General features: G+C 37.0%; 1 protein-coding gene across 1 annotated transcript in view; it reads left to right on the plus strand.

Moving 5' to 3' along the window:
* Positions 1 to 23785, plus strand: part of PKIA (cAMP-dependent protein kinase inhibitor alpha) — a 41986-nt gene extending 18201 nt beyond the window's left edge. The window contains exons 2-3 of the mRNA XM_065629961.1: positions 16284 to 16461; positions 21259 to 23785. Coding sequence (XP_065486033.1) covers positions 16311 to 16461; positions 21259 to 21338 — 231 coding nt within the window. The 5' untranslated portion in view covers positions 16284 to 16310 and the 3' untranslated portion in view covers positions 21339 to 23785. The remainder of the gene's footprint in view (positions 1 to 16283; positions 16462 to 21258) is intronic.
* Positions 23786 to 25536: the final 1751 nt, after the last annotated feature.

The raw sequence follows: 25536 nt of genomic DNA on the forward strand, positions 1-25536 counted from the left end.
TCAGAAAAGAAGGTATGTTTGCAGGTTATGTTCCTAGTGTGATAACATGAAGTCATCACTTCATATAGAGCACAGGGTTTTTTGTCTAATCATCCTGCACTATTTGAGTTTATACTTTGCTTTTACCTATTAGAATTATTGCTTTCTTATAACAAAACCAGCATAGGATTATAGCTACTAAATTCAATGTGGATCTGTTTGGTGTTAACCATGATCAACACAATATTTTCAAGACATCTTCACAGCAAATAGAAATAGCCTTGCAACATAGCATGTTTTCATCTGTGTGTTTTGAGGAAAAAAATATTCAGCCTTATAATAGCATACTGAAAGTAATTTTCCTTATGAAGCATGTGAGCTGACTTAAAGCTACTTATTCTTCTAGATGTATTTCATCAGCCTTTTGTTTTGAAGAACGAACCTTTTCCTTATCTAGTACCAGGCATGGTTCTGTTTCTGGAACTCCTTGGCCCTGTTATTGTTGTTTTAGAGTGCCAAAGATTAATAGGAAGAATGCAGAAGAAAAAACAATGTGAAGCTGAATAGAGCAAAAATTGTCTGAGTTGTAAGACTTAGCTCTGTTGTGTTACTGTTGTAATATCTGAGACACATAACACTATGCAGCTTCATAAAAGCTTTGCGGTAACATTAGAGCTCACTAGAGTATTTGATTACATGCCTAATAATCAAACTAAATCAGTTTGCCTTTGTTAGTAATGTAATCACCCTCTGTATTTAATCAAATTAGAGGTGGTGGTTTGGTTTTTTAGCTTATCTGCGGTTTTTCTGTGTGTGGTGGTCTTTTTGGTTTTGTTTCTTTTTTTCTTCAAGTTATCATTTAACTGGAAAGTTGACTGAAAATGTTTCAAATAAGCTTAATTGAGTAAGAAACATTTGTTTCATGTTGTGTCTGAGTGGGAGAGGTGAGGTGGTGTTTTTCTTGGGAGTATGGGTGGTTTGGCTTGGGGTTGGTTTGTTTGTTTTGGTGGTTTTGTTTGTTCGAGTTTTTAAATAAACAACGCCCCTTCTTTCTGCTTGTATTCCTAAGGTGAACGTGGTGTCTGCTTTTATTCTGTGCTACTGTTTTTGTCATGAGGATGACATAGCTCTTCATTTCAATCCTGTTTTCAAGTAATGTCCTGTTTCAGTTGTCAGACTCGGAGAACCTGCTCAGCTTTACACACTCTCTGCAGTCCAGTTGTATGTTTTTTAAGAAAAGAAAAAAATTCTTCTGTATTTATTTTTTAATGGGAAAAATTTGATTAAGTTTATTTTTACTTTCTGTTGAACCTATTAGCTTTGGTAGTATACTGAGGTATGCCAAGCAGAAGAATAATTTACTCTAAAATAGCTTAAATGGACTTAAGAATCATTGCATTACGTGATGTGATGTGGAGTTTCAGGCAAATAGCCAAATTCCCTTTGACTTTATAGATAAGTTCATCTCGTTTTGCATATAAGTCAAATGGCTAAAAGATTTCTAGTGATCCCAAAAAACTGTCTTGGTGCATGTAGATCACTGCTGTCTGGATACAAATGTGTTATTCCAGTAATGACATCATGCAAAATAGCTCTGTGGAAAGGAGGGGACACATGTTAAGACATGTGGATGCAGCAGTGCCTCATAAAGAAGTGAAGTGCTTGGAGTGTGTGAGTCTTCATCCAAAGGTCAGCTCTGGGGAAATGGTTTTGTATTTCAGTTAACCTTCCAGATTTTTTTTTCTTTAAGTGTTTTGTATGTTTAAAGTTTTTAAAATTTATAATTAATAATAATAATAGAATTAAATATTTAAATTTTTCATTGATTTTAATATTTGAGTATTAATATTTGAATAATCCCTGTAGGGGATTATTTTTACTCAAAGTAAAAATTGACTTACCTAAAGGTTGCCTATGAAGCACATGTTCAGTGAAGCTTTGAATCCAGTGTAAACAGTCACATTAGGTAATGTGGACATTAATTCCTTAGTAGTAGAGAGAAAAATGTCTTTGCCTTCTCTCCCTTACCCCTTTCTTCCCTTAATGTTTTTTACAGTAGAGGTGAATTTCTGACTCTGCTGAATTCAAAGTGCTTTTTATCAACTTCAGGTCTTGACATTTGTACTATATCTTTGAAATTCGTGAGTGGTGTCCTACACTTGAACATTACACTAAGTCAAATTTTTAGAAGGGATAAGAGGCTTGGGTTTGCTAGTTGATTTTACTACTTAGCCCAAGATACTTTTAGAAAAGGTTGGTTCTTACTAATTTCTGAAACATGAGGTCCTTTGTAGTATCTCATATTGGTCACCGGAAACTGAAAATACTGGTTTTTACATACTGTGCTCATTCACCCAAACTTGATATGTTATTTGAATATGGGCAAATGTTGTCTTTTTACCTATTGTTCTTGTGGAGTATTTACTTTTTAAACAAGCTAATCAATACATAGAGTAAACCCACAAACAAACATGTCACCTCTTGCAATATGCTTGCATCCTTGGCACTTCTTCTGAGAGGCATTAATTCAACTGAGTAATATGGGGTAATCTTGGAAAAAAACTTCTAATTTTGTTTCTACAGTGATTGCTTTCTTGGAAGAAGCCTATAGTCTTGAAAAGCTGATATATACTCCTCTACCTTTCTTGGTATAGAAACCTAAAAATGTCAAAGCTAATCTCATGTTTAAGTTATTTAAAGTAACCGAGAAAAGATTCCTTGTTCTCTCTCACGTAAAACAAGAGCTTCAGTCTTGATCAAAATCACATTGCTTCTGGTGTCTGTAAAAGTCACGGCTACAGTGATCGTGATCTTTGAGAGCACCGATATTTTCCTGGTCTGTGATGGTAAAGACTGGCAAGCAGAGAATGGTGCCTCATGATCTGTCCCTCATGATATTAGCATACTTGCTACGTGGCCTTTGCTTGGAAAGAGCCTGCCTCTTATTAGCTGGGAGATATCAGGGATGTGTAAGGGATGGGATCATTGCATGCCTGTGATTTCCCCAGACTTTCGTGAAAGAAAGTGACAGAACGGCAGTGTTGGCAATTAGTGAAGTTTAAGTGAGACACAGGAAGGCATAATAAGTGCTTCTCATGGCCGCTTATATCCACTTAGTATCTTGTGATGAATATGATTTTTATTGGTGTAGGTGCCCAGGTATTGACAATGGGGTGGCTGCAAGGACCTCTGTGAGGAGAGGTGGGGGTGCCAGACACAGCTGGTTCCAGCCCACCCCGTGGACCCACTGCAGGGCATGGCTGAGCCCCTCAGCCAGGACGGAGGCACCTCATATTTAAGAAAGGGGACAAAAACCACCACACAGATAGAGGAGGAGGAACCAAAGAATGAGAAACAGCAGGGGGAACACAGAGGTTGATGGAGGAACAAGAGGAAGAGGTGCTCCAGGAACTTGGGCAGAGGTTCCCCTGCAGCCTGCAGAGATGACCACCATGGAGCAGTTGTTTGCCTGGCACTATGTGCCACAGCGGGGCTGTCTGGTGGCTTCCTGAAAAGAACCACAGCCTGGGGAGAGCCTGTGCTGGAGCCTCTGTGAAGAGCCCATGGGAAGGACCAGTGCTGGAGCAGGGGAAAAGTGAGAGGAGGAAGGAGCAGCAGAGAGGAGCTGTTACAGACTGGCCTGATTGCAACCTCCCATTCCTCATCTGGAGGATGGAAGCCGAAGGAGTGAAGCGGAGCCTGAGAAGAAGAGGGGGATGGAGGGAAGGTGTTGTTTTAACTTGTTTTTATTTCTCACAATCCAAACATAATTTAATTGGCAGTAAATTAATTTCCCCAAAGTTGTATCTGTTTTGCCAGCACTGGTAATAGGTAACAGATCTGCTTGTCTTTATCTTGACCCACTGGCTTCTTCATCTTATTTTCTCTACCTGTCCTGCTCAGGGCTAGTGTGAGAGCGGCTGGGTGGGCATCTGGCAGCCAGCCAAGGTTGACCCATTACAGGTGATTCTTTGAAGCTAATTATTTTATATACCAAAAGATAATTTTTTAAAATAGACAAACATTTGGAATATGAGGCAGTTTTTGTACAGCTTATACAAAACCTGCTAAGCTCACAAACTCTACTTGTGAGGATGTCTAGATGCAAGTAGTTATGCAGATGGAGCAAGTATTTAATGGTACTCATCTCAGCAGGTATACCTGTGTATATTTACATGGGTAGATGAGGTGATTTTCAAAGTTCCCTGAACACTCAAAGCTGTCGTATAGGAAACCTTCATGGTATCTACTAATTTTCTCTAGCATTATGGTCATTCTCACTTTCATCTAGGTTCAAAGGTAGACATTTTTTATTGGGATGGGGTGGAAGCTTACAACTGGCTGTCAGTATCCCAAGATCTTTGCTAGGAGGAATAATAGTTATAAAGGAGGTTATTTTGTCTTTTTTGCCAGGAGGAACTTAATGTCGATTGTTTCTTCCTGCTCGGTCTTAGAGTCCACTTGGGTTTATTTTTATGCACTTTCTTACCATGATCTGCTTATATGTCTTTTCGTTGGTCCTCAGTTACTTAATTATTTTATTGTCTTTATTTCTGAAGTTTAGTTTTTACTTGAACAAGGCACTTCGATAGTGACTATGAGATATATTTGTTTTTCTGTTGCTTTAGATTTGGAGCAAAATCATGTGTATAGTTACCTTGTTTTTGAGGTTATACTTGCAGCTTGAATTTTATGGAAAAAATGGTATTCAGAAACATCTGTGGGTGATTCTTATTCTTGAGAGGTTTTTCGCTTTGCCAGGATTTCAGAACTGGAAGTCTTGGGAAATATTCTGCCCATATGTGCATTCTTCCTGTAAGCAGACAACTGGTACTTCCTTTCATTATCCACAATACATCAGCAGGTAGAAAAAAAAAAAAGGGGATTCTGTGCTTACATGGCCTCTGAAGGGTTAGGTAAGTTATTCAAGTCTAGTATGGAAGTACTTACGTAGTCTTGACAACATGAATTCCTCTCAGGCACTCTTCGTAAGGGTTTGTAAAGGTTTCTGTTTCTTCCGTTTCTGCTCATACCTGTGTATTTATGCACATATCCAGAAAACACGGCATTCACTTTGTTGTATTTTTTTGGTTTTATCCATGTAGGAAGAAATGTATGTTCAAATTCTTCTTAGGCTTTTCTAACATTTCTTAGCACTCAGCAACTGCTGTGAAAAGGAGAATTGTGAGCTAGAATTAAGAGCTTGAGCTGCAGAAAATATGTGTCAGTTTGGTTGAATAACTCTTCTTGGCATGAGCATAAAATGTCACTGTATGCTTTTTTAATAGGCCATCTCTTAAAGCGATTGTGCAATTTGTTATGGTTGGCGGAAATCAATGTCCTCTGTGAGAGTCAAGGAATTTCTACTGTGTTTATATGCTTCTTTCACCCCCTCTTGTAAATTGTCTGCTGTACTATCTTCCTCCATTTGGCCCTTTCTTCTTTTAGATTAAGAATTGAGACATTAGGGCCTTAAGAATTAAGTACTCGAGCTTTAGTTTGGCTTGAAATTGGGAATAAAAGCAATATTTGGCCCTCAAATTCAAAGCTGTAGCGAGCGCTGATTTTAAGTAGCTATGGTTTGCACTGCCCCTGTCTTCCTTAATTGCTGTTGGGTGTTATATTCATCAGAGTACCTGGGTTTGCATCTAGAAATGCATCTTAAATCTGAGCGTCATGGACAGATTGTGTAATGCAGTACAATTGCTAATGAAATATTAGTACATGCAAGCCATTTTTTAGCCTCCATCTGGTACCAGCACATGGAGAGTTGTCAGCATTGTTAAGGACAGCTTTAGAAAGCACAGATTTTTCAATCCCAAGTGTTCAAAATTATTCTAGGGTCACAAAGGATTATTCAGGAAGAAGGTTGTTTGTTTTGCTTTTTTCCTCTTTGCTTAATTAGATTCTTTTTTAAACGTGGACATGCAAAAGAGGTCAGTAAGGTTCCTGCCTTCAAACTTATGGCAAATGTGAGGGCTTTCTTTTTGTATTTTTGTGTTGGAAATTATTTGGCCTGTCTTAAATGCCTATAAATACTGCAAAGAGTAGAATGCAAACTGAACATACTAAAGGATTTCCTCATTATGAAAGATTTCCCTACTAATGCTCTCGTCTCCTCCAGCTGATCATGCTTCAGTTTCAGGTTTCAGACTGTTTGCTTATCATAAAGGACAACTTTCCAAATGTTGCAGCTCTTCAGGTCTTGACCTCTTTGCTTTCAAAACAGTGTTGATACTGATTTGAGTTTGAGCTGTGCTTTTTATGTGGTTTGAAAGAATAGAGACTTGAAATGCATCATTCTGGGAGAGTCACACCTACTAAGCGGTGCTGAATTGTATTCTTGGATAGCATGGCTACTACGCATGTATGTGGCTACACATATGGATATGGAAAATTACCCCTTTATACCACCTCGTGTTTGTTTTTGAGAAGCCCATTCCTGTGCCTACCACAGTCTACTCTTCTTAAGAAAAAATCACCTTTAAGACTTAGGATCTTGCAAACAATATTAAATTGCTGCTCTCTTCCCCTTCTTCTTTCAAAAGACTGCTGGTGGACTTGCCCCTGCAAGGGCCTTAACTTAAACCTTCTTCCTGTTTTCTCTGGATCTAGGAAACATCCTTTTTCTCTCTACCTCAATTCTGAACTAACACAGTTCTCCATAGACAACTGTTCCTGAGCATGCTAAGGTGGACAAGGAAAAGAAAAGAATATGAAGTAAAATATTTCCTTTCATTAAAATCTCTTTTGTACTATTAGACCTCCTTCCTTTGATCCCTCTGCCTGGTGCATCATAAGACATTTGGCCCTCTAGAGCTGACTGATGCTTTAACAAGAGCCCTGTGTTTATATTGCTCTACATGTTGGTACAGAAATTAAGTAACTTATGATTCCCAAATAAGCCAGCAATAAGAAAACAAAATATATTGGCCCACCCTTTCAGCAGCACTAGAAGTTTGTACCAAGAAAAATGCTTTTTGAGGCTGGACAGATTGAATGTTTCACAGAACAGTTTCTCAAGGGCTGCTCCAAGGTACCTCCAAAAGCAACCCGAGTTCCTGGCATCTGTAATATGATTTTAAAAATGTGGAATCTTGTCCTAAAGAGTTCTGACATCAACTTATTTTATAATGAATTGCAACATGGAATATTTGCATGTATGTTCCTACTGTTGAGCTGATTAAATTTATAATAAACTTCATATAAACAGGGTGTATTTTTTTCTGACTGGTGGCAGGCATATTCAACATTAAATAGAGACCTTTTTTCCCCTTGAATGAAATAGAGGAAGACAAAGAACAATTCAGATTAATTTTAAGAACAATTAAGATGAATTTTTTCATTGTAAATATACAGGTCTCATACCTGGAGCATATCTGGCAAGCATGTAGCAGTATTTGAGATATTTACCTCCCTGTGCTAATGCAGGAGGTATGTCCTGGATTTTGCAAGCAGTAACATTGTTTTTTGTCATCTTGGGTAGCTACCAAAACTTCCCAGGTGACCGCTATCTAATATTGTGGTAATATCAGTGGTCCATTATAAAGAAACAGTGAAGTATTCCTGCTGGAAACAAGTCTAAAAAAAGCACATTTGAGATTATTATTTCAGGAAGCCCTAAGTAGGCTATGCTGTTGCATAGCAACAGAGCCAGGCAGTCCTTAGACTCTCAAGCAGTTACTGTACACAAGGGAAGAGAATGCAAAAATGATAGAAACCTTGAAAAATGTAATGCTGAGACTAAGAGAAACCAAAGTGAAATGATATGCAATATGAAGTGTGAATTTATCATGTAAGGTACAATAAATTGAACTGCTTTTAAGTTACAATTTGGCTGACAGCATTTCAGGTTTTGCGCCTTTTTTGTTGCTTCTTGACAGTAATTAAAAGAAAGGTAGAGTATCTGGTAGCTGGGTGAACTAATTCAAATGTAAAGTAGATGTTAAATGCCTGCAATGGGAAAAAATTTGCATGGAAAAGTTAATTTATTATTGATGACCCCAAAACTTGACCAAGTATACCATGAATGAAATACTGATTAATGTATTGTGGCACAAAGAGTTTAAAATACATTATTAAAAAGCTGCTTATCTCATGTTCACAGGTCTCCAGGCTGGCCCAGTGGTATTTATCTTTGCAAATCATGAAAAATATTGTGGCATTTGCTGTATTCTTGGCAAACCTGAAGCTTGCATGTGAAATGTGAGGTCTTAACAGAAGCATATTATACTACAGCATCTTTTGTTTTTGCAAGAGATAATTGATTTTATTAAAAGCAAATGTAGGAAACAGTATTTAATATTTGGTAACATGCAGTTCCAGATTATCTTGTTACCAAAAAATGCAAATTCCTTCATTCCAGTACTGGTTTTGCCACTGCCCAAGAAGAATCAGTAAAAAGCTCAAGCTCTTCTGTTCTGGATGCTGCAGCACATACTTTCATGATGAGTCACGACTGCATGATTTTTAAAAGCTAGTCACATGCAGACAGTTGAGCTATTCCACCAGAAACTGCTGAAAAGATATGTAATACAACAAATGTTGCATCTGTCTAGTAGCTTACAATATCTTAAAGATTTGAGGAAATTGTCTTGAAGGCAGAAGGTTGGTTTTTAAATATGAAGGAAGAATTTAAGGATAGCTAAACTGTGGAGCATTTAAATGCTTTGAATACTTGATAGCTGAAGTATACAATGTATTGAAACATTGAAGAATCCTAGCTAAAAAGTCTAGAAGAAACGCTGTGAAAATGGTAGTGCATCCTCCTGTCCACACAGGATAATGTATAGCCTAAGTTTTAAATGCTGTCATGATACTGTTATCTAGACATTTTCTTTTTGCTGTTCTAACTGTATTCTTCCCCTTTGAAATGCTTTTGTTACCTACTAACTGCTCTTGCAGATGCTGTAAACACATCAGTCAAATTGTCAGAAGGCAGAACATCACAAAATGCAAACTTTAGTTAACTTGGGAACGAGAGCAGTGTAATAGGAGAGAGAACACTATTTAGCCAGATCTCTTGCAGTGAGATAAGAAGAAAGGAGGTCTTCTACGGCAACCTCATGCACTGCAGTTTCAAAGGAAAATGGGTATTGTAATGAGATGAGTGTTGCCTGGAAACAAAGTATGCACCATAATTGTGTTAGATCCTGGTTCAGCAGCAAGTGGTAGAAACACTCTGTGTTCCAATGATGGACAATTAAAATATTTAAAATGGAATCTTCCGGAAGGAGGAAAGTGATACCTGTTTTCTTAGTAAATAGGCTCCACAATGTTAAAAGCAGTTTTTAGGGACTAGTAAATACAAAGATGCCATACAAAGAATTAGTATTAAAATATCGTTAAGCACCTGATCAGGTTATCTTTCTATTGTAAGGTGTCTGAGGCTTTTCCCCCCTCCCATAAAGTACCTTTTCAGTGAGCCAAACTCCTCATTGAAATCAGTGACCCTGTGTGAAGCCCTTGAGTCAAGTTAGCCCACTGGGTACCTCTTGGTGGGGCAGCTGGAGGAGTCCACCACAATCCAAGCTGTCTTTCTGGTTGTACAGCCTTACCTGGTTTCTCTAACTAAACTCTGAGTTCTCTGAGGTAGCTGCAGCTTCTTCCCATCTCCATCTGCTTTTTTTCTTCCTGGTCTTGTCCTCAGACAAAGTACCTTTTTGGATGATATCTCCCCACCTGAAATCCGATTATTTATGCTGATATTGTGGTTCTGTAATTCCATCACATTCTCCCAGCCCAGCACGTGAAAGATTTGGCAGTGCTAGCTAATACCTTCTTGCTAACCATTACATTTACTGACATTTTAAAACAGTGAAGAGCAAGGCTCACATTAGTTTTTACCATAGCATAACGAAGTTACGCATTTTTATCAGATTGGGCATATATTAATACGGAAGAGGTGGTCTACGTTTCCTGGCTTGTAACTAGCTACAAATAATGAGTCTTCATGTTGGTTTCATAGTTTGCTGTTAGGAATTGCAGCAAGTAAAATATTAATAAATTGTTTAGTCGTTCAAATCTATAGTTCAGCTGAGTATTTCAGCCCTTATAAATGAATGGAGGTTGCCTTGCACCATGGAGCTCGCTCTTAAAAAACACAGCTTGTTCCCATTTAACTGGAAAAGTACACAAAAATGTACTGCATAATGTATCTATGCTATTTCTTGTTTGATTTTTTTTTTTTAATGAGAATGAATTCTTTCTATGCTTTGACCTCAAAAAGCATTAGTACTAGTAAAGTAATATTTAAGAAGATATATACCTGCAGGGGGGGAAAACAAAAGAGATATTGAGGGAAATAGGTTTTATGTGGATAGAGGTTTTATATATGCCGAATTTACAAATTCAATGGACCAGAATCCTTTTTGGCCATCTAGAGTAGGATTAATGTCACCTAATTTAATGCACATATCATAAAGATCTCTGCTTACCTTCTAGACTTTTTTTCCCGTTCAGTAGAAAGAGATAAGCACATTGAAGGTGCCACTTGCATTCATTCTAAGACAAATGCTTAATATGGATCAGACGAATCACCTCATATAGGTACCTACCTACATAGGTGTACACAGGCTTTAAAACTATTCCAATGAATCTCATTCTTAGCCCCTTCCATAGCATTAAGCTTCTGCCAAAAAATTGGAAATCTGTTTGATAGACATGAATGGCTGAATGGCTTCCACATTACTGCCTTTATAACACTGTTTAGAAAGCTCATACTGATCTGTAGGTGCTTCACGGAACTATTTTGCTATCAGACCTCCAGCTGAAAGTTGGCTAAACCTATAATTTTCTTCAGTTGAAAGTTGTCTACAAGGATTACAGCGGCTCACAGCAGTTTGGGCCAAAATGTTTGCAGGCTACTGATCGTGACTGTTCAGTGATTTGTTCTTTTTTTTCCCCATAAAGCCATATACATGCTGTTGTATATAGCAGTGAATGGAGGAGATGTGGCTGTTAGAAAAATATCAACTACAGTGCTTATAACAAGTTCTCTAAAAAATAGACATCAGAGACCCTACTGTTTACTCATGAGAATTGTGTTGATTGATACCTTTAAAGGACTGGCTGTGTAGGCAGGCACTGGACAGAGTGTCTGAGAGAACAAACTTGCTTATAGCGTGAATCCTGAATTAAGGGCAAGGTTTGGAAGATACAGAAATGCTAAAGTATTCCCTTTAGGTTGTGATTCTCTTTAAGTAGTGATGGTAGATGGTAGCTCCCCCTCTTCCATTCCCTAACATGGATTCCCCATGTGGATACTTAAATCGTGTGATTTGTTTCCTGCATAAGGTGTTACTTGCAAAATATCAGAACATTTATTGTTATTTATAGTTACTTCCAATAACCTCAATAGTTGTCTGTGAGAATGACAACTTCTGTACTGTATCCTTTTGAAGAACCAAGGTCTCTGAAGTAATGTTTGTGAACTGAAATTAAGTAGTAGATGAGAGACTAAATCCTTATGGTCACAGGCATAATGAAATTTGCCTGAGCAAGGACATAGTAAGAATTTAACTATTTGAGTTTTAGTTCTGTAGATCTCTTTAGATAAAACATAACGTAGATAATGCAGAAGGAAGACCTATTAACTATCTTAGTGAATGATCTCTTTGTATAGGTTATGAGCTGAAGGATACCAAACTTCATAGTGCTTTTTTCATGCAGGTTTAAGATAGCTTCTTAATTTTTTTTTTCTGTTTAAAAACAGATCTTGGGTGGTCATTTTCTTTGTTCTGTTTCATTGTTTAACTAGATGAATTGCCCACTAATTTCCATTAAGATCTTCTTAGTACTACTAAGAGTACTCCATATACTATGTTAACAGTAAAATATGTTACCTGTCAAAAGGTAAGTGACCTTACTATTTTATAGAGCTGGTCACTTCAGAAACAACATACAGATAAAACTACATATGGGATTTTCAAAGTGCAGATTAAAATAGTGTCCAGCTCACTAGCCGGCGTGGACATTTATATTTCCTTTCATTGGCTTTCAGGAGTTAATGCTATTTCTTGCTTATCTGTGTCTGTGGACAAGGAGTGCTGTTGTATAGCACAACAGATATAATCTCTTGTGGAAGAAGTATATTTTTGTTAAATTGTTCCTCCCTTTCTGCTTTCAACATAGCAGACCATGCAAGAGGTGGGAATGTAGGTACAGGTTGCTGTGGAATAGATTTATCTCCTCACTAGAAAGAGCTCTGTCTCTAAGCTAAGGCCAGATTTGGAACCCAAATTTATTTTAAAAGCATAATTATACACCTTCTCTAAAACAGACATGCTATTAAATGACAAGTTCTCTTCTTTTTTTTTTTTTGTTCCCTTATGAAAGCTGAATATAGATAATTATATTTAAATAACATGCTGATCATGATACAACATTTAGCAGCCAAAGCCTGGGAGAGTTTTATTTGAAAATCCCTTATTCAATGCCATCATTAAGCGTATATGGAGAAAGAGGGGAAGTAAACATTGAAGGATCGTACATCTTAGTCTTACACTTCAGGTTTTCTAAGAAAATGGCAGCTCTCCTGTGCTAGCCAGCAACATATGCCAAATCTCATAGCCAAACAACGTGTCAAGTGCCTGTCCTTATACTGTCTTCCTTTTAAAAAAATAATAAACACCAATTAGTGAAGGTACTTAAATGAGTTTGGGCTTCTTTTAGGTAGCTAGTCCCTTAAACAGGCTAAATTCGACAACCCAGGTACTTCTAGCCCATAAACTCTATAGACTGGCTTTTAATTCATGCTAGTGTGCCACATAATTTCTGTACTTTCACTTCCAGATTCCTGAGAACAATGTTGCTGTGTAACACTTAATTTCACTGAATGATTATGGAGTGCAGTGAAATTGAGATTTTGTTCGTGAAGCCATCACTAACTTTTTAGGGGTTTTTTTTAAGAGTTCTTTCAATACATCTGAAGTACGTAGATGAAGGAAAACAGTTGTAGAAATTTGGCAGTTACCTTCAGAAAATTGGGAGATAAGATTTATTATATATAGCATGGAGATGGAAAATTTAACACAGAAATTGGATTGTGGAGATCAAGTGGTATTCGGGGAACTTTCTGAATACACAAATACTGATTCTTTCTGTACCTATCAAATTATACCATTCTTGTCATCCTTCTTTTCTCCTCCTGCATTCTCTGGATACTAATTCTACTCCTTGTGATGCTTACCTGTAAAATGTCTTCGCTTGCATGGGATCTAGAAGTAGGCCTTTCGTAGGTTAGCGGTATACGTTACCCAGAATATTCATTAATAATACAGAGATGTCTTGTTACACTGACTAAAATCCAAGATAGCAACTATGCCAATCTACCTTCCTCATCCTCCATCATTCTTTAAGTGCTTTCAGCTGATTTTCAGAACAACTTTCTTTGGGATGAAGGATTTGGGAGGGGAAAGAGACAGAAGTCTAAGAGACTCACATTTCTAGAAGTTTTATGAAACTAAGAAACTGAGGAAATTAAAGATGCCCAATGAAAATTCCCAGGGCTGTATTGCAAACTCTAACCCATTATCAGGCCAAGTGACTATATGGAGGGAAGACAAAGCACAGCTGCGGCAGACTTTAGATGGGACAGTATCTTAACAGTTACCAGGACATCCCACCCCATGACAGCAGGTTTCAGTAGTTTTTATGCTCACAGGACGGCTTTCTTTAGTTTACTGCTCCAATTGGCAGAAGCAGTGAGGTTTGCAGCCCTCATGTTTCACTTCAATACCATGTAACAGAGTATTGGTTTTGCAACTTAAAAAAAAAAAACCACCACAACACCTAAAACTAGTGGGACTGTGGCCACAATCTTTAATGCTGGAGTATCTGTTAATATAAGTAGTTAGGATATTCAAATTATGTTTCACAGAATTATTAGCAAATTCCATTCCTTTCACAGAGACTGAAAGAAAAAAAGGGGTTTTGGAATGAATGGTAATTCCTTAATGACTGGTGCAGTGAATAATTGCAGGCTGCTGGGCACTGAGCCATTCATTGGAAGCAGAGCTCTCGGGTGATGTCAGTGGAGTTCCGTATTTATGCAGTAATGTCTCAAGATAATGCCAATACAAAACAGAATGGCATTTGACATTTAGAAGAAGAAACAGACAGGAAAACTTGGAAGTGTTAATAAATGTATGTTTGGTAACATTCTTTTTTGATCAGAATGTTTTAAGTAATACCATATTGAGCCTATAGAAAATGAACCTTTAAAATAAAGTTCTCTACAAGTACATTTTTGTATGGCTTTATAGCTTGTTTCATAGATAAACTTAAATAAGCTTGAGATTTACCCTGGTGCCCTACATGTTTTATGGAATGTTTCAAGAAGAATATAATCTTCCAGAAAAGTATTCTGTGGAGTGCAGTTTGTACAGTCCAGGGAGTTGCTGATGGAGTACAACACTGCTCCTTTTGCCAACCTTACAGCCGCCCTTTAGCTTTTTCTACCTCAGTCATAGTCTTCTCTACTTACTCTATTCCTGATGTACTGATATGCAGCTTCCAAAGTAGCAAATTTTTTTCTGTGGTATTTTCTCTACAATAAAATAAATTAATATCTTGCTCATGCTTATGAAAACATTATTTGAGAAACACTACACTATTTTATGTGTGTCAGGCAGGCTTTCCATCAATGCTGACCTCTTTCCATTCCCTAGGTGTTTATTGGTAGGTTTTGTTGTTTGGAGTTTTGTTTGGTTTGTTTTTTGTTTGTCCGTTGGGTTTTGTGCTTTCTAGGGTTTTTTTGTTTGGGAGTGGTTGTTGTTGTTTTGGTTTGGTTTGGCTTTTTTTAGCAGTTTCTTGTTTTGTAGTGGTTGTTCATAGGAGCAAACTTACCCTGTCAGCCATTCAGCATTTGTCATGGACACCAAAGCCTGATAGCAATGATCTTTTTTCTTTTTTTTTTTTTGTAGTCAGTCAGTCTTGCAATAATACTTGTTATTGTTATATTTAGACTAAATAAAATATGGTGCAGAACCCTTTTCTTGGCTTCTCAGACACATCATATGCACACCCTCATACAGCTGACTGAAGCTGGGGAGGTAAGAACTAGAATGAAGAATGGACAGCATTTGTGAAGTTATTCAGAGTTGAGGGTGCGGAAGGGGTTGGCTGGTTTTTATGTATCTATTTTTAAATAAAAAGTTTATTTAAAAAATGAGGTTTTTTCTTTTTATTTAAATAGAGGAAGCTGAATCTTTTAGTGGCGTTAGTGTTTGTGATGACTTCAGGGGCTTCTTTAGTGTCCAGCAACTGCAGTAGGAACTGATTAAAAAGATTTGTATGCTATGCAAATGTGACATTTCAGCTACTTTAGCAAGAATAGCTAAAGCTTTCTCACTGTATGCAACTGTGCAGTGTTGCCATTATGCCCCTACCCCCAGTGTCTGATTAGAATTCTGTAAATGAAGAAAAAGAAAGAAAAATCCTGACAGGTTAGACCTATAGCAGTTACAGCAGATACTCCAGAAGGGATGAAAATTTCTCTTGCAGAGGTTGAAATGTGAGTTTCCTTGTGTCTTGGGCAGATCTTACATTAATACACATCATCACATTATTCCATAATAACATGAGAAATAATTATTTTCTAATGAAAAGAAATTCTGAGTTTATATCTAGCTTGGAGAGCATTGTTTTCTAGTCTCTGCATTACAGTTTAGCTATTCTGCTTGTTCTGTTAGCATATTTCCACTCATTTCAGTGACTTGATGGTAATGCATTCACTTTGGTGCAAATACCACACCAAAATAGATCAATTAAATCTGAAGAGGTCTGTATACAACGCCAAAACTAACCATACTAACAGAAAGGAAAATATACAAAGCATAGCTGTGTCTGCATATGAGCACAGTGTTCTGCATGTAGAGGCATTATTGATTTGTACTTTCTTACTCCTTACGCTCTGCATTTTGTACAGAAAAGAACTTTCTTCCACCCCCTATCTACCTCCTACTTCCCAGCTAATATTAAAAGCAGAGACAGCTCTGTAAAGAAATGATGTTGCTGAGGTCATTGCTTTTATAAAGTACTCACTAGCACTTTATGAACTATGAAAAAACGAAGTTGTTTAAAATACTGTTGAATACAGACTGCATAAAATCCACACACCTTTTTTGTTTTATACTCTGTTTATTTTCCAGTTTCTCCAAATTTTGAGATTGGGGCATCTTCTTTTTTTGCTCACTGCATAGCCAATCTACTCCACAATAAGAACCCACTAGTTCTTCTATTCCCGTTTCATAATGTTATCTGTTCTGGTGTTCTAAGTGCTGTTCCTTTTTTCTCCCACCCAGGTACTGCTATGTGGATATTTGTTAGCAATGACTGATGTGGAATCTACATATGCAGACTTTATTGCTTCAGGAAGAACAGGTAGAAGAAATGCATTACACGACATACTTGTGTCCTCTCCGGGTGGGAACTCTAGTGAACTAGCCTTAAAATTATCAGAACTTGATATAAACAAAGCAGGTGAGTACATTTTGGTCTTTTATTATATTTATTTAAAACTAAAATTAAAATACTAGTATACAAAACATGGGGTTTGTGCACGCATTATTCTATTGTCCCTCAGCAACAAAAATATTTTTTTTCGGACAACAGAAGATGAGCAGGGGTTCTTTATGAGGCCCAGATTTCATAAATGCGAAGGGTGCATGCAAGAGTATTTGCAAGTACGACATACTACTGAAAAAAGAAAAGTCCTTCTGCAGTGAGTACCTAGTGGTGGAATCTATGTTGGGATAAATTTTATGGAAAGTTGAGTATAAGGAAGAAAACAAGGAAGCCTTTATCAAAACCCAACCTTCACAATACTCTTTAGCGGAAGCTCTTCGATTTGAAGCCTGTAGGAGCAGCCATGTGTCTGCTTGAGACATTATTGTGAAGGTTAATTTTGGTTTCAGCTGCAAGAGGACAGAGCAATCGCAATGCATTGTCGTTTTATTTGAATCTTTGTTTCTCGGTAAATTGTCTTATTCCCCTTTCTGCTGATACTTTGTCCTTCTTTTAAGGTGACTAGCACTAATGTAATCCTAAATCTTACTTCACTTCTAATATTACAAAAATTTTTTAATTGTTTGTGCACCTTCAGTTGAGAAGAAGGAAGGACAGTGTATGGTGAAGGGCCTTGTATTAAATAAAAATAGTAATATGGCTGTGCGATTATTTCCATGTTATGTGGGTGGGGGTTAATGAATGGATCTTACAGATATTTGAAAGCCCTTTTCAAATCTTAGGAAATAAGTCTTATGCTTGTTTTAATAACAACAGAAGAAAACAAATGCAGCAAAGAACAAATTGTTGATAAGCAGCTGCCCTGTTTGTGCACATATTATTCTCGGTGACAACGGCAAGCATTTTGAGAGGCAATACCATCGCTGGACAATCAGATGTGGGCAGCGTGACATTTGGGTGACTGTAGTGCTGTTTGGAGGGGAGGATTCTTTTCTGGCTTTCAGACTAACGTGTCCTAAGTCATTCCTTCTGCAGTTGCCAGTTTAGGGCCTATAGCTTCTAGATACATGCAATTCTATCTGGGCAGGACCTTTAATTTTTTTCCTATTTAAAAAGAAAAGCTTTATTAGTATATGTGTAGGTGTGTCTATTTATTTTAATGTGGGGATACATATGAAATGTTGGAAAACTATAAAGTAGGTGGCATTTGAAAGGCATAATGCCAACCTTCCTTCTTGCTTTAATTTTCTTCAGTCTCAAATTTACACTTATCAAAATTGTCTTTGATCTTGTCCATTGAGAAGATATAAACAATCCCTATTTTTAAGTTAAGCTGTTGGAGTCATTTTAAGCCAGAACTGTGTTCTTTCGTGAACTATAAAAAGAATGTGACTTTGTGCCTGCAATGCATATTGGGGTATGCATTTTGTACATGCATGCTCTGCAGTGATAAGAATGGTTTCAATAACTATCAGATTAATTTTTAATACATAAATCAGGAGTCTACTTAGTTTTTCTTGGGCACCTCTTTTGCAGCTTGGGTAGGTGAATCGTTGCATGAAAGTGTACAGAGTTGCTCATAAAATTACCTTAGGTGGTAGATACACAAAAATCCCTGCATACTTCTTCAGGAGGTTATGCAGTTTGAATTAGGCACAATGAATTTGGCTTTTTGTTTACTTACTTTTGTGGGGTTTTTTGTTTCTTGTGTTGTTGTTATTAGGTGCTGGATAAAACCCTCCAAACCATGAATATTGGAAAATGCATTGTATTATAATTAGTATGAGTATTAGTGTATTATTCTGTCATGTCTTTCCAAATCAAAGAGAGGCTAAAAACTATTTTGCATCCCATATTCCACTTCAGAATATACTAGTGCTTGCGGGATGCATATATGCACTGCACCTGACAGGATTAAGAAGAAAACACGTGTTTGGGGTTTTATCTTATTTCTTTTATGGTCCCTGTCAGACAAGTACTACTTAATTATACAAATATAGACATCAAGTTTCGACTCTCTCTTTTTTTTTTTTTTTTTTTTTAACTACAGCATTTTCTTGCAAAAGTACAAGTACATTTGCTTTCAACTGTATGGAGTAATGGCAGAGTAGGGTAATACAGATTTTAAAAAAAAAGAGGTTATTATAAAACATATGCAAATTAAACTACCCAAGCATATTTCACTTTGAAAAGCCTACAGATACATTTCCTGTAAAGAACAGGAACAGCTTTGAACAGCACTAGACAGGGGCACCTTGTTCAAAGAGCACCTATTTTCTGTTATTCACTATTTGATATTGGAAGTGAGTGCTGGTTAATCCCCTCATTGATGAGCCAATGACAGATAATCAAGAGTTTACTGCATAAGTATGTGTAATACATATAATTACTTTATAATACTCTGTCTCTCTCTCTCTCCAAAACAACAGTTCCAGTGTTATTTGTCCATAATAAACTAACAACATGCTAGTATCTATGGAATGGACATATTTACCAGACTTCAAAGTATAAGTTCGAAGTACTCTGGCAACACATTTTATCTAAATTTAGCAAAAGCAGCACTCTGTACATCTGAGAAGTAGAAAACTGCAACAGAAATCTTAAGACAGAAGGCAAAAGAAAAACTTTATTAGGGAAATCAGCAGGTAGCTCACCTGCTCAAATCTCTCTCAAGATGAAGAATGCAGTTCCAATAAACTTGATATTCACTTTTTCTTACAGGTGATTGTAGCTAAATAAAGTAGTAAGGAGAAAGTACAAAGAAGAACAAGGACCAGTCTCTGCAGCTCTGATCTCTAAAACAAACTGCTGTTTTTTGAGGCGTCTGCGGATATGCCACAGAATGCAGATTCAGTGCAGAAAAGTGGAAAGAAAACTTCCTTGTAAAAGTTGTAATGGTCCAATAATCTACAAAAAAGGGAGATAGATGAGCTATTAAAGCCATACCGAACTGGAATGAAAGACCAATTGTAGGAATTTGTGATTAAAAGTGATTTTAGTTCATGGTAGAAATGTTTTAGATGTAAGTATTGGGGACACTAATAGATACCAAAGAGTCAGTAATGTTACAGGAAGAAAAATTAGTTAAAAGCTGCACATTAGCAGAACTAGTAACTGTTACTAGCTTACAACTTACACAACTGTATTATGGCTTATGGTATCATATTATTCGGGTTGGGATTTTTTAATACTGCTGGTTGGTTTCAAAATGCTGTGTAAGATTCACAATTCTTACTCTTAGGAGGTTATAGCCATCAAGTTTTTAAGGAAGAATAGTTGAAGAGTGTGCTCAGGTAATTTTTGCATTCTCAGAACACAGAAGCAAAATTATTTCCGTAAATGTATTTTAAGGCCTTTGGTAGGAGAGCTCTGCCAGCAGAAAGTCTGTAGTACCAAGACAATGTATTATAGGTTAAATGGATTTAGGCTAGTGAGTTTTTTCAATGAGTTGAGAAAATCTTATAAGTGGTATATTAGAGCCTTAGCGCTCTTTCTCTGAATCTTGGTGCACTATGTTTGACATCTAGGTAGTGAAATGTTTGGACTTTGTGCCAAAGATTATTTTTCTTTTAAACACAAATACCTTTCAAAGTTTTTTTCCTCTTCTTTTTTTTTTTCCTAAATAAGAATTGTTTCAGAAAAGCTTAATTTGCCCAGATAGTATGGGGAATATTAAAGACTTCCTTGTAGTCAAAATAAATGGAGTAATAAGCAGGCAAAAAAGGGAATAAAAAAATCACGATTCCACTCATCTGGACTCTTGCAGTATCAGAACAAATGTAGGAGGCTTTCTAGAAAGTGTTTGGACAACTTGAGCAAAAGGGATTTCTGTCAAATAAGAAATAATTGCATGTAGATCCATCCTGATGGAATCCTTTGTAATGTGGGAGATAAAACTGAGAAATAAAGAGTTTTCTGAGAAAGTGCCTTGCAAAAGAGATTTTTATTTATTACTTAACCCATAATGAACAGAACAAACTTCATTGTTTTATAGTGTCATCAACCTTCCATACAACTTTTCATCAGGTTGAATGTGATAATTACCAATACCCTCTAAGGCATTTTGCAACCTAAATACTCAGTGAATCACAAAACACAGCTATCACGTCTGAGCTTTTTGCAATATTCTTTGCAATGCAAATAATTTTTCCCCCATTAGCAATGTCATTTCTTGGGTGTTTATGGTGCTAATTTCTATAAGCAGAAATAAAGCTGCGGATGTACAGTGTGATTTGAAATGGAGAAACAATAACTATCTTTACTGAGAGCCCTGTCTTTATTCTAAAGATCTATAGACTAAAGTTGAGAGGCACTACTATCCCTACTTAGACCTCTTTACAACTTAGTCCATGGAGTTTTCTTCTCTTAACTACTAGTTCAATGCAAATTACTCATAATCCTTGCAAAATACAAGACAACTTACGTGTTAACATTATTCCTTGCCTAAAGTTATTCCTTATTCTGTACCTATAGCTAATTAGTCCAGTGTTCAGGGACTTGTCTGTCTTGCACTTAGCTTCCAGCTGTCTGAACCTGTTAGGTCTTTAATCATTAGGTGAAATAAAATACTTTCCATATAGGTACTAATAGGCCATTGTCAATGCACTACTTAGCCTTCTTTAGACAGGCTTTATGAGTTGTCTGCTCATTGTGCCACTGTAAGATGGTTTCTGTTCCTCAGATTGTTCTGTGCTTTGCAATGAAACAGGTGGACTGAACGCTGTGGGCCATGGTGAATGAAGAGTTGGGGTTCTGGGAGCAAGACCTCTTTGTTTCATGGTGGATCACTTGTCCTTTTCTTGTATGTTACAGAAGGAGAAGGAGATGCACAACGAAATTCAAGTGAGCAAACTGGGGAGGCCCAAGGGGAGGCAGCAAAGCAAGAAAGCTGACATCCGACTTTGACCGACTGGAGCAGCTGCTGGATGTTTTCAGACTGCAAGAGCATGCTGGAACAAATTTGTTTCCATGAGCAAGCTGGTGGAAAAGAAAGTGCATGTGTCTTCACTGCTGGAACCCACTCAACACAATGCTAAAAATGGGGGTACAAGCTGTGGCAGAAGACAGAATTTTCTCTACCTCTGTCATTAGCAATGGTTGAACTTGTATTGATTTTTTGGGTTAGTGTCATCAGATGGATCCCTTCATAACGACTACTTGATGGGAACACTTTAAGAAAGTAGAACAGGTAAATCTTGTAGCAAATGGCCTTTGAAACGTCAGAGGATCTAATTGCGTATCTTTAAAAAAAGGCTTGTGTGGTCCTCAGAGTTTAAAATTCTCTGGCCAAAGTGTTCACCCATTAAAAGAACTGTAAAGAAAGCACTGTTTTTAGGACTTTGCATCTGTTTTACAGCTCTGTTATTTACCATGGTTTTTGTATTGTATGACTTAGATGCTCCACACTGCCCCTTCTCAACTGCTTTATGAAGAATATTTCTGTTACTGTGAATTTTTCTACCACGCGTTTTGAAAGGGCTGGTTTTTTGCATAATGTGGTGATGTGCACATGATAGATTTAAAACGTCAACTGCTAAATTGATTATGCCTAAACCTAAATGACTCAACAACACTCTAATTTGTTACTAGATGAGCCTTCAAAACGATTTGTTAATGTGAATACTTAGGCGTGTTTTGTGTCCTTGGTACAGTTTTGCCACTTGCCTGTAGCTAGTTGCATATCAGAGACTCAAATTGAATCTTTTATGTTATTCTTCCCTATTTTTCTAATTTTACTCCCGATTTCTTATCTTTCTCTGAGATATTTTTTTAAAATGTTAGTCCAAGTATTTTATTGTTATGGTAGTTTTAAGAATACATCTATAAGCTTATATGGGTAAAAATTCAAACAAATTCCGTGGTGCTAGAGATTTTCCTGGTTCCTGTTGTTGAAGCTAGGCCTTTGTTTACACACGGGAGATTAACTGGCATAGGTTATTGCCAATTACGTATTCTGGAATGAGTTTTAGATTGCAGGGTAGTCCAACTAGTGGATCATGGGCTGGATCCAGCCAGGGGGACTGTTTTTTCTGTCCCCTACTTTTGCCTCAGTTGATCAGGCTGTTGAGTTCGCACAGCCAGTAGCCTGTTACTGATGCACCAGGTACAGCCAAGTGCTAGAAGCTGCTACAGCAGCATTTTCCCTGAGATGTGGAGAAGGGACTGAGAGACTTGGCATCTAGCACCCAAAAGACTTTACTTTTCCCATTTCAGCTATTCCAAAATGACAGCCCAAACTGGACCTTCATTGAAATACCAGGATAACTTGTCCATCTACAGGTTTACTTAAAACAGCTACAAATTAATAACCTATTCTGCAGTAGCTATGCTGACTGATTTCCTTCCCCCTGTCCTGCCCCAACAGACAAGGCCGAATCCTGCAAAATGGGGCAGTCATGCTGCTGTGTGACTAAGGTAAAGAGTGACTGACAAGTAAACCATGGCAATCACACAAGCACCAATCACAAATTCAGAAGGTTTGTTTTCTTTTATTAACAGGGGGTGATGTCACTTTCTTTATAAATAGTATATATATTATATATATTTTTGTGTTGTTGTTGGTTTCAAATGTTATGCACTTTCTAATGTTTGTAAACTTTTACTAATGAATAGTGTGATTGCTTCCTAAATATATTAATCATGAGTTAACAAAACATTTTTGTGGCCACAGCTGTTTGTTTCTACTATATGTATCATAGTACTTGTCACCTGAAATTCTTTTGTGAGATGTGTGGAGAAAAAACAAAACGAAACACTTCTGATCAGTATTATGAGCTCATTTATTAGTGTTAATAAAAAACAGGCCAGCAGTCTGCTTGTGGCTCATTAGTGTAATATTAACTCTCACCTTCTATGGTTTGAAAGCTGAATGCCTCTCTGTCTTACTAGCTGTCAAACACCCTATCTTCTTGGTAACAGAAACAGTCCATTTGCTTTGAAAATACTGTTACCCTTAAACTAATTATTTATTAATCTGTTTCACTTGGTGTTCCTTTTGAAGTTAACACATTTTTTTTTTTTTTTTTTAATTATTTTTCCCCTCCTTGCTCTTGCATCAGGTCTTCAAGCTGAACTGGTTCCTCCTTTGTAATGGACTAGTTACTGTCAATCTAGCACAAACACCAGAAGGAAATAAGATTCTAGGGCTTTTTATAATGTTACTTTATTGATGATCCATGAAACAACATGAATAAAATGTCATGAGAAAAGGTAATAGTGGAATAAGTAATTACAGTAAAGCGTTGGTTTTCCTTATTTTCCTTCAGTGTTTTTCCTTTATTTCAATACACTTTCCTTCTTAATTTTTGTGTTGTGAAATAAAATTCATTTCAGCCTTTCCTCTAATTTGTGCTTGTTATTCTGTTTCTCCTCTTGTTTTCTTTAGCTTTTAAAAAAATTATGGAGGCCTTTGCTGGTTTTTGAAACATATCTCTTTGTGATGGAAAATAGCGCTGTTAATTTTAGTAGGATAAAAGGCTGTTTGTGTTCCTCATCCCCTAAAAGTGTACAAGTGCTTGCTTTATCACTTGAACTCTGCTCGTTCTCTTTATTTGGGGTGTTTCTGTAGCATCTATAAGCAGGCCTCACTTTCTGTAAATGTGTAGTTAGTCTGTGCTAAATTATTTTGAGTGCTATTTAAGCAATTGCAAAAGAGCTAGTTCAAGGATAGCCACACCTTTATTTCTGTATAATTGCATCATATAACAGGGATACTGATGGCAGAGTTGGACTTGGAGTTATTTTTTCCTTTGCTAGTTATTGTTTTCTGTAAGCCTGCCACGCTGGCTTCTGTTCCAGTATCTTCTTCATATTTTATTGTGCTCATGATGGGTAAAATGTTTCAATGTTTCTTAGAAAAATCTCCCCAAAAGCTACATAAACTCAACAAAGTCAGGTCTGGACTATCGGCTTAACAGAATACTCCTTAAGTTTTGGGTTTGGTGGGGTTTTTTGGTGGTGGGGTTTTTTTTGTTTGTTTGTGTTTGGTTGGTTGGGGTTTTTTGTTTGTTTTGTAGGGGGTTTTGTTTGTTTGTTTGGGGTTGGTTGCTTGGCTGGTTGGGTTTTTTTTACACTGTCTCTTTAGTTGTATGTTTTTAGTGCTTCCTTCACCCTGCCAGCCCTGTCACTTTAAAAATTAGACTGTACTCATGTTCTTATTGCCCATAACAAAGTCTATGTCCGCAAGCATTGCACTTGCAAGGTTTAGATTCTCCATCTACTTGAAACACAAATAATACAGAACTAGAATTGGACAGAGGTATTGGCATTTCTTCTGCTTGTTTCCATTAATGTTGTCCATGTGCTTGAAAAAGCTTATATTAAAAGACAGCAGCAAGCATGCACATACCATTATTTCATCAAACTATCATTTAAAGCCAAAAGCTCATTACGACCTTCCACACAACAATTATTAGCTCAATATGAAAAAAGTCAGTATACCTCGTGCTCATCTCTGCTATTTCCCTTGCCATGTTTTTTCCACAATTTTAAAGTAGGAAAAAGTGTATCGTGGTATGAGTGACAGATCCTGTGGAGTTAGATTTCATGCAAATGGATGATGAAATTATCTGGTGTCCAGGAGGGAGCAACTACCAAAGTGGTTAAGCTAGAACTTCTATAGTATGAATGCCTTCCTCAGCTAAACAGTGAAGAATGCCAGATGTGCTTAATGGTTATATTTTATGTTTCAGAAACATCAATTTTTTACAAAAAAAGACTGAGAGCTTCTGTTGAGACTGAGCACAAGTAATGTAACCTCAGCTTTGACAAAGTCTGCCTTACCTCAGCAGTATTCCTATGTTAATTTGCTGCATTTTTGCCCTGACAGGTTTCTTTGTTTTGCTCTTCTCTTCCTGGCTGGTTTATTTTCTGTCCTGTGCTTCCCTCCTGTAATCTAATACCCTAGAAATATATGGATATGGAGTGCTGTATTGGATTTTATGTATATTTAACTGACTAAAGTCTTGCAGTGGAAAGGTTGTATCTCTTCATCTTTTTCATCAATGCACAGAGAGGCGTCTGCTTCAAAGTTCTCAGCGTGAGAGAAGAAATAGAGCCAGGAAGGAAACATGAATTCAATAAGATAGGCCA

The sequence above is a fragment of the Caloenas nicobarica genome, chromosome 2 (assembly GCF_036013445.1).
Source record: "Caloenas nicobarica isolate bCalNic1 chromosome 2, bCalNic1.hap1, whole genome shotgun sequence".
NCBI classification, from domain to species: Eukaryota; Metazoa; Chordata; class Aves; order Columbiformes; family Columbidae; genus Caloenas; species Caloenas nicobarica.